Source organism: Hyperolius riggenbachi, chromosome 11, assembly GCF_040937935.1.
Source record: "Hyperolius riggenbachi isolate aHypRig1 chromosome 11, aHypRig1.pri, whole genome shotgun sequence".
NCBI lineage: Eukaryota > Metazoa > Chordata > Amphibia > Anura > Hyperoliidae > Hyperolius > Hyperolius riggenbachi.
Window position 1 is genome coordinate 249,940,884 of NC_090656.1, and position 16,842 is coordinate 249,957,725.

The 16,842-nt window shown below is 44.8% G+C and overlaps 1 protein-coding gene across 2 annotated transcripts in view; it reads left to right on the forward strand.

Moving 5' to 3' along the window:
* The window catches only part of LDLRAD3 (low density lipoprotein receptor class A domain containing 3), a 196,382-nt gene extending 188,121 nt beyond the window's left edge, over positions 1–8,261 (forward strand). For both annotated transcript variants that reach the window (XM_068261155.1, XM_068261156.1), the window contains one exon: positions 6,785–8,261. In XM_068261155.1, the coding sequence (XP_068117256.1) occupies positions 6,785–7,028 (244 nt within the window). In that variant the 3' untranslated portion in view covers positions 7,029–8,261. The remainder of the gene's footprint in view (positions 1–6,784) is intronic.
* The last annotated feature ends 8,581 nt before the right edge of the window (positions 8,262–16,842 follow it).

Sequence of the window (16,842 nt, forward strand, 5' to 3'; positions counted from 1 at the left end):
CCTCCATCGCTCTTCCCCATACACGAGACCTCCATCGCTCTTCCCCATACACGAGACCTCCATCGCTCTTCCCCATACACGAGACCTCCATCGCTCTTCCCCATACACGAGACCTCCATCGCTCTTCCCCATACACGAGACCTCCAGCGCTCTTCCCCATACACGAGACCTCCATCGCTCTTCCCCATACACAAGACCTCCATCCCTCTTCCCCGATACACGAGACCTCCATCGCTCTTCCGGATACACGAGACCTCCATCGCTCTTCCGGATACACGAGACCTCCATCGCTCTTCCCCATACACGAGACCTCCATCGCTCTTCCCCATACACGAGACCTCCATCGCTCTTCCCCATACATGAGACCTCCATCGCTCTTCCCCATACACGAGACCTCCATCGCTCTTCCCCATACACGAGACCTCCATCGCTCTTCCCCATACACGAGACCTCCATCGCTCTTCCCCGATACACGAGACCTCCATCGCTCTTCCCCATACACGAGACCTCCATCCCTCTTCCCCATACACGAGACCTTCATCGCTCTTCCCCATACACGAGACCTCCATCGCTCTTCCCCGATACACGAGACCTCCATCGCTCTTCCCCATACACGAGACCTCCATCGCTCTTCCCCATACACGAGACCTCCATCGCTCTTCCCCATACACGAGACCTCCATCGCTCTTCCCCATACACGAGACCTCCATCGCTCTTTCCCATACACAAGACCTCCATCGCTCTTCCCCATACACGAGACCTCCATCGCTCTTCCCCATACACGAGACCTCCATCGCTCTTCCCCATACACGAGAGTTCCATCGCTCTTCCCCATACACGAGACCTCCATCGCTCTTCCCCATACACGAGACCTCCATCGCTCTTCCCCATACACGAGACCTCCATCGCTCTTCCCCATACACGAGACCTCCATCGCTCTTCCCCATACACGAGACCTCCATCGCTCTTCCCCATACACGAGACCTCCATCGCTCTTCCCCGATACACGAGACCTCCATCGCTCTTCCCCATACACGAGACCTCCATCGCTCTTCCCCATACACGAGACCTCCATCGCTCTTCCCCATACACGAGACCTCCATCGCTCTTCCCCATACACGAGACCTCCATCGCTCTTCCCCATACACGAGACCTCCATCGCTCTTCCCCATACACGAGACCTCCATCGCCCTTCCCCATACACGAGACCTCCATCGCTCTTCCCCATACACTAGACCTCCATCGCTCTTCCCCATACACGAGACCTCCATCGCTCTTCCCCATACACGAGACCTCCATCGCTCTTCCCCATACACGAGACCTCCATCGCTCTTCCCGATACACGAGACCTCCATCGCTCTTCCCCATACACGAGAGCTCCATCGCTCTTCCCCGATACACAAGACCTCCATCGCTCTTCCCCATACACGAGACCTCCATCGCTCTTCCCCATACACGAGACCTCCATCGCTCTTCCCCATACACGAGACCTCCATCGCTCTTCCCGATACACGAGACCTCCATCGCCCTTCCCCATACACGAGACCTCCATCGCTCTTCCCCGATACACAAGACCTCCATCGCTCTTCCCCATGCACGAGACCTCCATCGCTCTTCCCCATACACGAGACCTCCATCGCTCTTCCCCGATACACGAGACCTCCATCGCTCTTCCCCATACACGAGACCTCCATCGCTCTTCCCCATACACGAGACCTCCATCGCTCTTCCCCATACACGAGACCTCCATCGCTCTTCCCCATACACGAGACCTCCATCGCTCTTCCCCATACACGAGAACTCCATCGCTCTTCCCCATACACAAGACCTCCATCTCCCTTCCCCATACACAAGACCTCCATCGCTCTTCCCCATACACGAGACCTCCATCGCTCTTCCCCATACACGAGACCTCCATCGCTCTTCCCCATACACGAGACCTCCATCGCTCTTCCCCATACACGAGACCTCCATCGCTCTTCCCGATACACAACAACCTCTTCTCTTCTCTAATAACACAGAACCAACTTCACTTCTTGTATAAGACCTCCTTGTTTCGTCTTAATTTACCGCATCCCCTCCACTTGTTATAGTGAAGCCTTTTTTCAGTTACAAAATCCATATTTCTCTCTGTTCCTTCTGTTTCTCTCTCTTGCTTTTGCTCCAGGCATTCTGGCATCATGCTAGGATGAGGGCCCTTTTACCCCCCTCTGATAGCCGGTGTCCGTGGCTCCCCGCTGATATGTAGGCCACGTTGCCTCCTGCTGTTTTCCCGATACACAGCCCCCTCGCCCTCCCGCTGACTCTCACGCTCCATAAATCCAACACAATGGCAGACTGCCATCTTAGCCGCCAGATAATTGTCGCTCTGACAGCTGGGGCACTGTATGAAAGCACAAGTCCAGCCAAGCATAGAATGACACCTTTTACATACATATACAGAAGATCTATAGCTGCTAACAGACTTCTGCGCAAAAACTCGGGTAATCGCAAATAGAAATTTATAGAACCTTCAATTCCGCAGGTTGTCAGCATGCCCACCACCTTTCTCAACTACTGATGACATCACTGCGCTGGTCATACCCACCATGTCATCTGCCCTCCCCCTTCCTGAGCTACTAATGACATCAGTGTGCTGGTCACACCCACCCTGTCAGCTGCCCCGCCTCCTTCCTGAGCTGCAAATGACATCACTGCGCTGGTCACACCCACCCTGTCATTTGTCTCTCCTTCCTGAGCTACTGATGACATCAGTGCGCTGGTCACACCCACCCTGTCTGCTGCCCCTCCTCCTTCCGGAGCTACTCACACCCATTCTGACTTTTAGCTGCCCCACCACTGTCTTAAAGAGGAACTTTACCCCAGGATTAAACTTCATCACAATCAGTAGCTGATACCCCCTTTCCCTCAAGAAATCTTTACTTTTTCTCGAATAGATCATCAGTGGAGTATTTATGACTGATATTGTGGTGAAACCCCTCCCACAATATGACATCATGGCCATGACAGCTTCATGTCTGAACCTCATTGCATTGTGGGAAATAACAGCCGCTTCCAACTGCCTGGCAACCAGTATCTCCCTCTCTGCATAGAACTCTCAGTAAACAAACATTGCACAGAGATCACCTGGCAGAACTAAAGAGGTCACCACCTGTAATACATTTCACAATGTAAATCAGGGAGTGGAAAGATCTTACAGTGGGCAACCACTGACTAAATAATCTATAAATGAATATTGTACGAGCCCCGCTGCGTACGACATCATCACACTGGCCACAACACGTCATCACGCCGGCTGGCGTTAGAGTCCTGCGCATGCCCGGTTCAGAGTTAGAGAACTGCACATGCACAGAACTCTCACGCTGGCCGGCGGGATGGCGCGTAACGTGCGTGGCGGGGACTAGTACTGGCGACTTCAGGCCAAAGCCACCAACGGGAACAGGAGAGGAGTCAGGAGGACGTCGAGGGACCTCGCAGCCTACGGTGGCTGGAGGGAGTCCCAGGTAAGTACAAATTGTGATTTTAAAACCTGCTCAGTATCACTTTAAGTGACAAGACAGTATATACTCTGTATAGTGCTGCGGAAGATGTCGGTGCTATCTAAATACTTAATAATAATACCGCAGATGACGCCTGGATCCGCAACAAAGCTAGTTAAAGCATACTGCGTAAATGATCACAGTTATTTCAGGAACACTTCACTATAAATACACTTTCAATTGATGACTCAGAACTGAACAAAGCGATTGTGACAATCAGCGTGATTTGTAATTATAACCTTTAGAACGGAACTTCTCCGATTCACATATCCGTTGTGTCACTGTGAGATAATGGACGTCTCGGTAATGTTTCCCAACTGGGATGCAAATTGCATGATGTTTGCTATTGGGCTATTCCAAATCTGGAGCAGCTGCATTTGACTGGTCCATTATCAGGCTCCGTGTATTCTCATTAAGCACGCCTCCACGTCATACGAGTAGCACGTCATTGATCACCTCTGCTGCTTGCTTGCAGCTGTGCACCTCGCTGTACAGACTTCAGACGTCAAACTTTTAAGTATTTTCTTTAAAGTAGATAGAAATCTTACAGTTGAGCTCCACCTTTTCCTTCAAGTCCCGCCTCCTGACATAAAGGACGCATGTTCCAATTTAAAGAGAACCTGCAAAAGTCAAAATAACCATACATAGGTCATACTTACCTCCTGTGTAGTCCACTACTCAATCTTTTTCTCCTCTCCTGAGTCCCATTTGTCCACTGTGATCGATGGAATTATCCGTCCTCCATTTTAAAAATGGCCATTACCCCCTAACAGCTTCCTGGTCAGCACACTGTTAAACTGTAATATCACCCACTTGAGCCATAGGGAAGCATGGACATTACCTTGCACATTCAGTTGTAACTGACAGCTGCTGATATATAACTGACAGCAACTGGTATATTTCAGTTCTGACAAAATCTTTTCAGAACTGGAAGGGATCGCTGTAAGAAGAAAATGGTGAGCTTCTGAGAGGAACCGACGGTGAGGTTAGTATGTAATATTCAATTGCAGCTATGTCGTATTTATTTTAACCTCCTTGGCGGTTCAATTTTTCCGCCAAGGAGGCTGCATTACACATTTTTTGTAAAAAAAAATTTTCTGTTTCATGTAGCTACCCGAGTGGTAGCTACAAGAAACACCACTAGAGGGCGCATGTGTCCCTCTAGTCTGATCGCCGCCGGCAACAACAGCAAACAGGAGATTGCGTATAGAACGCGATCTCCTGTTTGGCTTCTCCTGTTGCCATGGCGACGATCGGAATGACGTCGTGGACTTCAGCCGACGTCCTGACGTCAGGCACATTCGATCCAGCCCTTTGCGCTGCCTGGGAGTGATTGATCCGGGCAGCGCAGGGCTCTGGCAGGGGGGGGGCCCTCTTCCGCCGCTGCGTGCGGCCGATCGCCGTGCGCCAGCACCGATCAAGCTGTACGCGTGGCTAGCAAACTGCTAGCTGCGCGTAAAGCACTTTACCACATTTAAATCGCCCCATCAGGGGCTGAGATATCCTCCGAGGCGGCTTTTACCGCTAAGGAGGTTAAATAATTTTACTCGCTTCAAGTTCCCTTTAAAGGGAACCAGAGACGAAGCACCCTCATGTATTTTACCTTATATATCAGTGGGAACATTAGAGAAAACACCCACTCTGCTGTCTTTCATCCTCACCGCTAAAAGTGTCTGTTATCAGCTGTGATAAGAATCCCGGACTGAGCATTCAGTCTGGCTTTGCTGGGAATGATTATTGTTGAGTCATTATAGCAGAGCCACAAGGGGGCAGGCTTGGGCTTGAAAAGACACCAGAGAAGACAGACTCAGCTATAATCATTCCGTAGCAAAGCTAGACTGAGTGCTCAGTCGGGGATTCTTATCAGAGGTGATAACAGTCAGATTAAACAGAGAACAATGAAACAAAGAGCAGATTAGCTGTTTACTGTCACGTTCCCACTGATTTATAAGGTAAAATACAAGAGGTTGCTTCATCTCTGGTTCTCTTTAAATGCAGGGAAGTGCAGTTTGGCATCTGTAGTGGTAATTTTGCATCACCCAGGGCTGTATCTGACCTATTAGGTGTCCTAGGTACAGCAGCATGCAACTCCTCTTACCTGACCATTGTGTGGAGAGTGGTGGGAAAGGAGGAGCAGGATAGCCCAAGCTAGGATTACACTACACAGGACCCTACATAGGTGGGATATACTTTCCTGCTCATTGCAGATTGCCTAAAACTGAATTTTATTAATGCGGAGGGTGCAGGAATATACCTTATACACAAGAGGGCATCACAGATCTTCGCCTAGTTGGCCTATGCTTAGAAACGGCACTCCTTTTTTCACTCCGCCCAACAGTTGCACCCAGAGGTGAGAGCATGTGAGCCGTCTCATAGTTTGTCGGCCACATTTGGGCTGTGAAAGAGATCGTTCTGTCCCGCTCTTTGCGTCTATTCATGGAATATATTTACTTATCACTGTGATTGATCTTAGAACAGGGATGTCAAACTCAAATACAAAGTGGGCTGAAATTAAACACGAATACCCAGTCGCGGGCCAACATCAATGTCTACTGGCCACCTTCCTCCCTTAAGGTAGCCACTAATCATACAATTTGCCGATCGATTATGAACGATTCTTCTTATGCAGGATCGGAAATTATCATTTCGGACCACTAATTGACAAAAATCTTGTAACCAATTCAATCAGATTAATGAAATCGATCTGAATTTCGTTTCGATTCTGTCCATCTGATCACATTGGTTAGGAGATTGTTGTTGTACATTAGTGGTCCTAAACGGCCATTTATGATCATTCATAAGAAGAATTGATCATTAGGCAAATTGCATCGTTAGTGGCCACCTTTATAAAGTTTACTGGTGTCTAATGGCTGTCCTCCAAAACCTTTACAGCTCCCTGGTGTCTAGTGGTCCTCCCTCCCCTATATAGTTCCCTGGTGTATAGTTGTCCTCCTCCCTCCCCTACACAGTTCCCTGGTGTCTAGTGGTCCTCCCTCCCTCCCCTATACAGTTCCCTAGTATTTAGTGCTTTCCCAGTATCTCCCCCAAACGGCTTCCCTGGTGATCTAGGTCTTCACCTCCAATATAGCTTCCTTGGTGATCTAAAGTGGGCCAAACATAATGCAATGTCGAGAAACCACTTGGCTCTGAGGGCCAGATTTGGCCCGCGGGCGGGAGTTTGACTTGTATGTCTTAAAGCATTCCTTGTACAGTTTTGTTGTAAATGTAACTTTGTGTTGTTGCAGCTCTCCTCCGCCCTGGTTCTCCCTGCCGCCTCCGCCGTACCCTTCCGATGTGGAATCCTACAGTCAGACGGAGCTGCCCCCCTATCGCTCCAGAACCGTCAGCGTCACCAGCGCCGCCTCTGCCGGGAACACTCTGGACACGCCGAGCAGCACCACCTGGGATCCCAGCAGCCCTGCCGACCCACCAGATCCGGTCCAAGCGGCCTCCGACGAGCCTCAGCCCAGCACAGAGCCCAAACTCTAAATCACCAAACAGGCGCTACACACACAGGCGTCAGAAGGGGGCGTCCCCAGCATGTGCTTTGCCCCAAACTCCGGGACCCGAAGGTGTATCGTGAGAATCAGTTCACAGAAGCGCTTAGCGAAGCAGCATCCGCCTGGATATATGCCCGCAGGAACAATAGATTTCGGCACTCGTTCCTGCCGAAGGCTCCCCGAGTGCGACGAAACAAGTGGTTATAAAAGGCGGGCATCGGGGAGCCCTGATCGATCATGGGTTGGTCTGTGGTTTCTTGTTACCAGCAAATTTTCCATGTGTGTTTTTTTTGTTTTGTTTGTTTTTTAGAGAATCTATATGTATATTTTTTTAGATTATTTTCCCTTTGTATTTTTATATATATATTGTTACTGTTCTTTGTTATTTTGCTAACACTTACTTATTCTTCTGGAAGCAATAAGGCACTTAGTTGAGGACAGATGCCAGTAGGACTGATGAAGCTTTTATAGTTTTATCTGTAGACCGATCGTTTCATCCTGACAGCGGCAGAAAGGAAACGGTCGCTAGGCCGGACAGGCATTCTATATCTCACAAACACTAAAATATTATTCTTGTCACGGTCACTGATTAAGACACTTTTTCTACTTCCTGTATGAACAGGAAGTGTGAAAAAAACATCCCAAAGGGCTTACTAAATTTATATTTTTTTTTCTACGCTCTCCAAGTTAAACTTCTAGAGGGCTGTCTGGAGGGAATGTATAGCATTTTTAGCAAGTTTATGCTATATTACGTGGTATGAAACGTAGCATTCCTTCATTGCTCTTAAAGATTCTTTACAGAAAGAAAGGTACTACCAGAAATAAAAACACTGGTAGCAGAACAGCATTTGAACAGTTAAACACAGCACTTTCTTCTTCAGTGTAAAACGAACTGCCATTGCCCAGCTTGAGGAAGTGATTACAATAGCAGCTGATAAGAAAACAAACCAGATAATATAAACACTGCTAGCAGTGCCTCAGCTGAATACAAGCCAGAAATGTACACAGGAGCAGACACATTCTCACTGGATACATTGTATCATAATATAATTACAATATAATGAGATATAATTACAGCAGCTATGCAGTACATTGCAATGGCAGCTTTCAGTGCAGTTAAACTGTACTTCAGGAACTTGTAATTTGTAAACGGACAATAATACTTCTGCACACATGCAAATTTGATAACTGGTTAATAAAAAGGAAAGCATGTTTTACTGAATCTTATGTGAGAGTTTAATCCCTCTTAAAGCAAACCGGAAGCAAAAATAAACTTGGGATAATGAATTGTATGTAGTATGGATAATAAATAAAACATTAGTAGGAAAGAAGAGTCTTGTATGGTTTTCCAGTACAGAAAGAGTTAAAAAAAAAAAACAACTTCAGTTATCTATGTAAAAGAGCTTCTCTGAGTTCTCCTACCCACTGGATCCAATACAGTCCTGTTTTCTGAAGCACTTAAAGCAGACCCAAACATTTTTTTTATTCAAAATATTTAGTTGCACCGCTCTGACACATACAAAGATAAATAAACACTCCTTCAAGCCTATAAGCATTTCAGTGCATGCTTTTCACCCTTCTCTTTTCATAACTAGGGTTATACAGGTGGCAGCCATTACTTCTGAGCTTAGTAGGAGGTTTTAGATCATGGGTGTGTTTGTCATCAGCTACCCTCCCTCCCAGGGGCGTCGTCTATGTGAAATCTCACACAAGCTGAGATCACCTCCCCTGTGACATCATCAGTAGCAGCCTGTGTTTTGTTTTTTATCTCCTCCACCAGTCTGCCGGATTCTGTCCCGACAATATGAAAGGAAGGGAGGGGCTCCTCCAATAAATGTAAAATATTTTATATTTGTCAGCATGCAGAAAAAAAAGGCTGCTATTTATTATAATTTAGAAAATAGATTTTATTTATGAAATCTTGTATTTTTAATTTGGGTCCACTTTAAACATCCAACAAACAGTGAGACACAGCTTGACATGAGATTTTACCGCAGGAAGGTTCAAAGGGTCATTATATCGGCTTTGTTTTACAGCCAGCTTAAAAGACAGAGTGTGGTTTCTAAACTGCAAATATGACAGAATAAGGCAATGTTATATTAAAAAAAAAAAAGCTATACAACAAAATAAAACTGAGGTATTTATTTTGCTACTAATGCTATATTTATTATCCGTACTACACATACAATTCATTATATCATACTTTTTTTTGGGGGGGGGGGGGGTTGGTTCAGGTTTGCTTCAAGAACTCTTTAGTGAGGTGTACTTAAAAGGAAAAAAAAAGTAAAAAAACGAACAACTTTTCTGTTTTGTTTTAGTGCTATGACTAATGACCAAATAAAAGCAGAATGAAAAGAGTGAGTGTACATTCCCCTCAGACCTTCCCCAGGAGGCTGCATAAATATAATGAAATGAGATCGGTAGAAAACGTTCTTTAGCTGCCTGGTGAGATTGGGTTTCTGGTAGGTGGGGGGGGGGGGGGGGGGGCTTGTCAGATCACAGGAAGGAGTGATAGCTCGATATCTGATAGCTCCAATCTCCGCCACCGGATCCCTTTCAACCTCCGCCGCCGCTGACAGAAAACCTCCGCGTTGTTTATCACATTCTGCTTTTGAAGTTCTGGAATTTATTTGGATAGAGACGTGAGGAGTCGTAATGATTCGAAGTGCGGAAAAAAGCAAAAAAAGGGAACGTATGGGAAAATCGGACGTACATTATCAAGAAACCTGAAAGAAAAAAGTTAAATGTAATATTTAGGTCTTGGTGAGCTCTCGCTGCAAACGCAAGTCCAAATGTCAGGACTCTGGAGGGGGCGAAACAATGCGAGAGGCAGGAGAGGAATCCCCGCCAATCATATCGCAGTACCGTGTAGAAAACAGGAATTTCAAATTCCCAGAATCCTCTGGGGCAGCTCACGCTCATCACAAGATGAGAAGGCTGCGGGAAAAAAACATGATTTTTTATTTTATGCACTTGATGAAAAACATAAATAAATTATCAAACAGACCTTTCTTCTTTGGCAGATATAGCGCAAATTTTAGTTAGATTTCCGCACCTCTTGCCAGGCGGCGTTGAGAGGAATGCTGGGAAAGGATTAGTCGGTGAGACACAAATTATTCTCCGTTGGTGCAAATTTATGCAGTTTCGAAATGGACTGCTGCGCTGGATTGGTCTAGTTCAAAGCTGCGTAAAATGTGCGTCCATTAGGAATTAATTTCATCTTATCGACCGTGCCTAATGCAGGGTGACATCTAAGGCTTCGTTCGCATGCATTCTCTGCTGTGGCAGCTAATTGTAGATTTTTAATATGAAAACACAAATGGCGTGTTGAAAAAGCAGACACATATAGATGTATAACACAGTATAACACGTGAATATGCCCATTTAAAACATAAAAAGGGGGTGAACGAGACAGAAAAGAATGTGATCTCTCTTTCAGCTGCTGTCTTCTAATAGAGGTTCAGTCTGTGCCTGCCGCCTTGAACAATGGAGATGATGCAATCTAGACACCAGGAAAAGCCACGCCCACAGAGCTTGAAAGTGACTTACTCCACTCTGTGGCTTCTGCTCACGCTATCAAAAGCTCAAGACAGGAATTTGGGCAGCAGCCAGACAGACACTAGTAGGGATTGTGGGAAATGTGGTCCTTGGCACAAGAGGCAGCATCAACCTCTCCCATCAACCCTACTTATAGAATAGTACTGTGGTGCTAGATGATGATGTCATCAGGCTATCAGAATTATTTATACATTATACAGAGCTCCCAACTGTGCCTGTTTCGGAGGGACAGTCCCTTTTTGGGAGCTCTGTCCCTCTTCCCTCCTCATTTGTCCCTCTTTCAGGACTTTGTCCCTCTTTCTATGTAAATATATATATTTCTCTACTAAAATGTGTTTGATTGAAGCTAAACTTTATTCCCATCCTTTAAATTGATATATTACAAATTGTAAAATGTTAATATGAAGGAAAATGAAGCAGGATAGAAAGGATCAGTGTGGTTTGAATTATAAAACATTTTTCTTATGGAATCTTTATGGTATGCGTGATCAGGAGTGTAGCTTAAAGAGGAACTCCAGTGAAAATAATGTAATAAAAAAAGTGCTTCATTTTTACAATATTTATGTATAAATGATTTAGTCAGTGTTTGCCCATTGTAAAATCTTAAATCCCTGATTTACATTCTGACATTTATTACATGGTGACATTTTTACTGCTGGAAGGTGATGTAGCTGCTGCATGCTTTTTTTGGCAGTTGGAAACAGCTGTAAACAGCTATTTCCCACAATGCAACAAGGTTCACAGACAGGAAACTGCCAAGAGTACGTACTTTTCTTGTTTCCTGTGGGAGGGGTTTCACCACAATATCAGCCATACAGCGCCCCCTGATGGTCTGCTTGTGAAAAGGAATAGATTTCTCATGTAAAAGGGGGCATCATCTACGGATTGGGATAAAGTTCAATTCTTGGTCGGAGTTTCTCTTTAAGTGTCCCTCTTTCTCATCTCAAAAACTTGGGCGGTATGACATTATGTATCAGATTCACTACTTTCATTCTCTTAATGGTTTAAAGTCTCTGGAAGCAGAGCCAGTCTGACACCCATTACCTGCATGCTAGTTTCAGATAGGACTCTACTGACTCCATAAGGTGACAGGCAGGAAACTGGCATTTGCTGAATGGGAATACAGATGTCAGCCTCCGTATGCCTCTCACTATGGCTTCCCTTTAACTTTAATACTTGTATTGTTTAAAAGGAAATAATAATCCGAACATCTGTATAGCGCTATTTTCCTGTTGGACTCAAAGCGCTCAAGAGCTGCAGCCACTAAGGAAGCACTTAAGAGGCCGCCCTGCAGTGTTAGGGAGTCTTGCTTAAGGACTCCTTACTGAATAGGTACTGACCCTAGCCAGGGTTCAAACCCTCCTTGCCCCATGTCACAGGCAGAGCACTTAACCAGTACACTATCCAGCCACTGGAAATGCATATGGAAGCCTCCATATCACTCTCGGTCCAGGTATCCTTTAAAAAGGGAGTCTTAACTGAGAGGGATATGGATGTTTACTTTCAAACAATACCAGTTGCTTGGCAGTCCTGCTGTTCTCTTTCGCTGCAGTAGAAGCTGAATCACACACCTGAAACAAGCATGCAGCTAATCCAGTCTGACTTCAGTCAGAGCACCTGATCTGCATGCTTGTTCAGGGGCTGTGACTGAAAGTATTAGAGACACAGGATCAGTAGGAGAGTCAGGCAACTGGTATTATTTTAATAGGAAAAATCCATATCCTTCTCAGTTTAGGTTCAGAGAGGCCATGTGTTGTTTGGCTCAGCAGTGCCACCTAGTGGCCGAAGGGAGCAGTGGCACTAGATGTAAACAAAGTACTTTCTCTAAATTGAATGGCATTAGGTTTCATTGAGGGATTTACTGGCATAATACAGGCACATTCTGGAACTTCAGGGAACCTACATGTAATGTGTAAGATAGTCAATGTGATGCAAATAATTCTAGCTCATGTCCTAACGCTTAAGCTTGGTACACACATCCAATTTTGATTGGCCAATCGCTGGCCTATTATACCACCCCCATGTAGTATGAGAACTTACCTACACAATTGGTTAAAGGGGAACTTCAGCCTAAACAAACATACTGTCATTAAGTTACATAAGTTATGTTAATTAAAATAGATAGGTAATATAATCTCTTACCCACCCGGTTTTAAAAGAACAGGCAAATGTTTGTGATTTCATGGGGGCAGCCATCTTTTTGGTTGAAAGGAGGTGACAGGGAGCATGAGACACAGTTCCAACTGCCCTGTGTCCTGATAACCCCTCCCAGCTGCATCTCAAATTCAAAATTAAAAAAAACGAATCCGCGCCAAAACAGCAGAAGGAGAACAACAACATCAGAAATCCCATCATGCTTTGCACAGCATCAGGGGAAAAGTGCCCGGGCAGTTTTCTTCTGTGCAGCTAAAAGTGAGGCTTGGGTAAGAAAAACAATGTTCTGATGCTGTGAAACAGTTAAAGAACCACCGAGCCTTGTCAGTGCTGCTGAGTAGATTTTTAGTCTGGAGGTTCACTAAGTAATTGTATTCACAATCTGTTGGACCTCATACTACATGAAGGTGGTAAAATTGTCCAACCACTAGCCAATCAAAATTGAAGGTGTGTAGCAGGCTTTAGTCTCTGGTAACAAGTCACTCAGACCAGCCCGTGTGCGGGACTCTAGGGCTCTATAGCACTGCTACTCAACTTAGATCCTCCAGGACTTCCAACCCCAACATCTTAATTATTTGGCTTTTTCTGATGTCATCTTCATTTCTCTTACATAATCCGGACTGGAAAGTAACGTGTCCTTTGAGGAGTAAGGAAACGAGGATTGGCCGTGCAGATTGGAACAATCACCCGACAGACTCATGCCTTGGAGAGCAGTTGGCCCCTCGGGCCAGGAAGACAGTAGTATTACGTAGCCAAGAAGATCTGACCGCTGCATTATTATATGACCTTGTCATTGTTACGATATTATATTGTACATAAACGATTTTCCTGCTGAATAATATTTTTTTGAGTTTGAAAAGAACAAGACTTCCTTATTCTGTTGAACGTATTAAACAAATTTTTGTTACATGATGTGCTCCTCGATTTAGATAAGATGGTCCATGAGTTGCAAATAATTGGTGCAGGATTACGTTTGATCGTATTTCAGCAGCTTCTGCTGAGAGGTGAGGTGTATTTCTCTTCTCAGCCTCGTGTCACACTGAACTGTCCTCAGCCAATCAGTGAGGAGCAGGAATGTAAAATGAGAGAGATATCAAGCTTCCCTCTCCTCGGCAATGTACCAAGTAGATCCAGGCTGACTGAGATAAGATTCCTTACAGCAGAAACATTTATGATTATATTGGAATGCTTGAAATGCACTGTCAGGATGTAGACTGCATAATAAATACAGAGCAGTGGGTAAGGGCTAAAACCCACTAGAGCGATTTTCTGAGCGTTTAGGGAGCGATTCAAACCGCTAGCGATTTCCCTAAACGCTCAGCTAATGTTAAAGAACAAGCGACACCCATGCTAACCTAGTAATAAAAAACACATATATAAGTAGATAAATACTACTTCTACTTACATAACAGATGTATTTTGCTATCCCCGTACTGATTCCTGTGAATTTTATAAAGGAAAAGCAGAAAATCCTATTGCAGGCAGTGGCCATTTTGCCAAGCTAATGCTGACATCATATCCTCCATGACTCTTGTTTTCCCCCCTCTCTTCTCTTGTTCATTGTGTCTCATTAGCTGCCCTCCTCCCAGAGTCTTTTTTTTTATTTACACATCCAATCACTGAGTCACCTCAGCCTTGCTTGTAAACAAAAGTCATCAGCTAGGCAGGGAAATAAATGGAAGAGGAGGAATATATTATAGATAAAAAGAACTCCCAGCATTCAACTTTTTGGCACTGTTTGGCACTAGGGCCAGTGCTCCTAAAGTATGTGATAACTCCAAACCATAACAGCAGAAAAAGTTTTGAATGCAGGATTAGCATCTTTATCACTTAATACACTCAGACCAGTTGCTGTTGAAATTTGATTTTTATGGTGACAATACCGCTTTAATGGATGGGCCAAATTCCACTGGAGCGATTGCCATTACCAAAACGCAGGACATGCATCCTTCGCATTAACGTCAGCATTTCTGTAATGTAAAGTACCGTATACTAGCTGATTGCCCGGCGTTGCCCGTGTATGTATTTGGCTGGTGTTGACTCTGCATACTTTTTCTAACCCTAACACACAGTCACTCAATGACCAAGTTTGTGAGCTTTGTGGTCTTTGGCATCAATAATTTGCATTGAAATGAAAAAATCAGATTGCCTGTTTGTGGCTCCACCCCCTTTTCTGAATTTGAACCCCAGTCACCCAATAACCAACTGTACCAGGTTTGAGGCCTGTGCCATTAACAGTTCAAGAATGGTAGCAATTAAATATTCCCCTTGAAAAGCAATAGGTGGAGGCTAATTTTGTAGGCTCCACCCACTTTTCTGAATATTAATCCCAGTCACCCAGTGACCAACTGTGCAAGGTTTAAAAACCCTGCCATTAACAATGTAAGAATGGCTGCAGTTTACATTTTCCCAGTGAAATTTGTATTTGTCTCCACCCACTGATGACCCGGCGTTCCCGAGTATGTATTTGACTGGTGTGGGCTCCGCCCACTTTCTAACCCTAACGCACAAACACTCAATGACTAAGTTTGTGAGATTTGGGGTCCTTGGCATCAATAATTTGTATATTCCCATAGAAATTAAACAAATCAGATAGGCCGTTTGTGGCTCCGCCCCTCTCCAGCATTTGAACCCCAGTCACCCAATGACCAACTGTAGCAGGTTTGAGGCATCTGCTATTAACAGTGTAAAAATGGCAGCAATTTAAATATTCCACTTGAAAATCAACAGGTGAATTTTGATTGGCTATTATAGGCTCCACCCACTTCCCTGAATATTAATCTCAGTCACTCAGTGACCATCTGGGCAAAGTTTGTGAACCCTGCCATAAACAGTGTAAGAAGGGCTGCAGTTTACACTTTCCCAGTGAAATTTGTTTTTGGCTCCGCCCACTTTTTGTAACCTGGACACAAAGTCACTACTCAATGACCAAGTTTGTGAGCTTTGGGGTCCTTGGCATCAATAATTTGTATTTTCCCATTAAATGAAACAAATCTGATTCACTGTTTGTGGCTCTGTCCCCTTTTCTGAATTTGAACGCCAGTGACCCAATGACCAACTGTACCAGGTTTGAGGCTTGTGCCATTAACAGTGCAAGAATGGCAGCAATTTTAATATTCTCCTTGAAAAGTGACATGTGATTTTTGATTGCCATTTTTAGGCTCCTCCCACCTTTCTGAATATTAATCCCAGTCACCCAGTAACCAGCTATGCTAAGTTTAAGAACCCTGCCATTAACAGTGAAGAAGGGCTGCAGTTTACAATTTCCCAGAAAAATCTGTTTTTAACTCCACCCACTTTTTGTAACCTGGACACACAGTCACTACTCAATGACCAAGTTTGTGAGCTTTTGGGTTCGTGGCATCAAAATTGTGCTAATATAAGCAGTTTATCCAGCAGAGAAATCTGGCTGTTTTTGGCTCCGCACCTTTACTGAATTTGAACATTTTTGCATTTTACCATTGAAATTAAACAAATCTAATTGCCTGTTTTTGGCCTGATCCCTTCAGAATTTAAACCCCAGTCTCCCAGTGACTGACTGTAGCAGATTTTAGGCCTCTGCCATTAAGAGTGCATGAATGGCAGCAATGTAAATATTCCCCTTGAAAATCAAAAGGTGAATTTTGATTGGCTGCTGTAGGCTCCACCCACTTTTCTGAATATTAGTCCCAGTGGCCAACTGTGTCACGTTTGAGAACCCTGCCAATAACAGAATGGCTGAAATCAATCTAACAAATCTGATTCGCTGTTTGTGGCTCCACCCCTTTAGTGAATTTGGACACTGGTCACTCAATGACTGACTGTATCAGGTTTGAGGCCTCTGCCACTAACAGTGTGAGAATGGTAGCAATGGGAATATTCCCCTTGAAAATCAATAGGTACATTTTGATTGGCTGTTGTAGGCTCCACCCACATTTTTGAATATTCATCCCAGTCACCCAGTGGCCAATTGTGTAAAGTTTGGGAACCCTGCCATGTTAAAAATGTAATTGTTGGCACCGCCCACTTTTTCTAACCTTGACATACAGTCACTCAGTTATCAAGTTTATCGGCTTTGGAGTCCTTGGTATCAATACTTTGTATATTCCCAT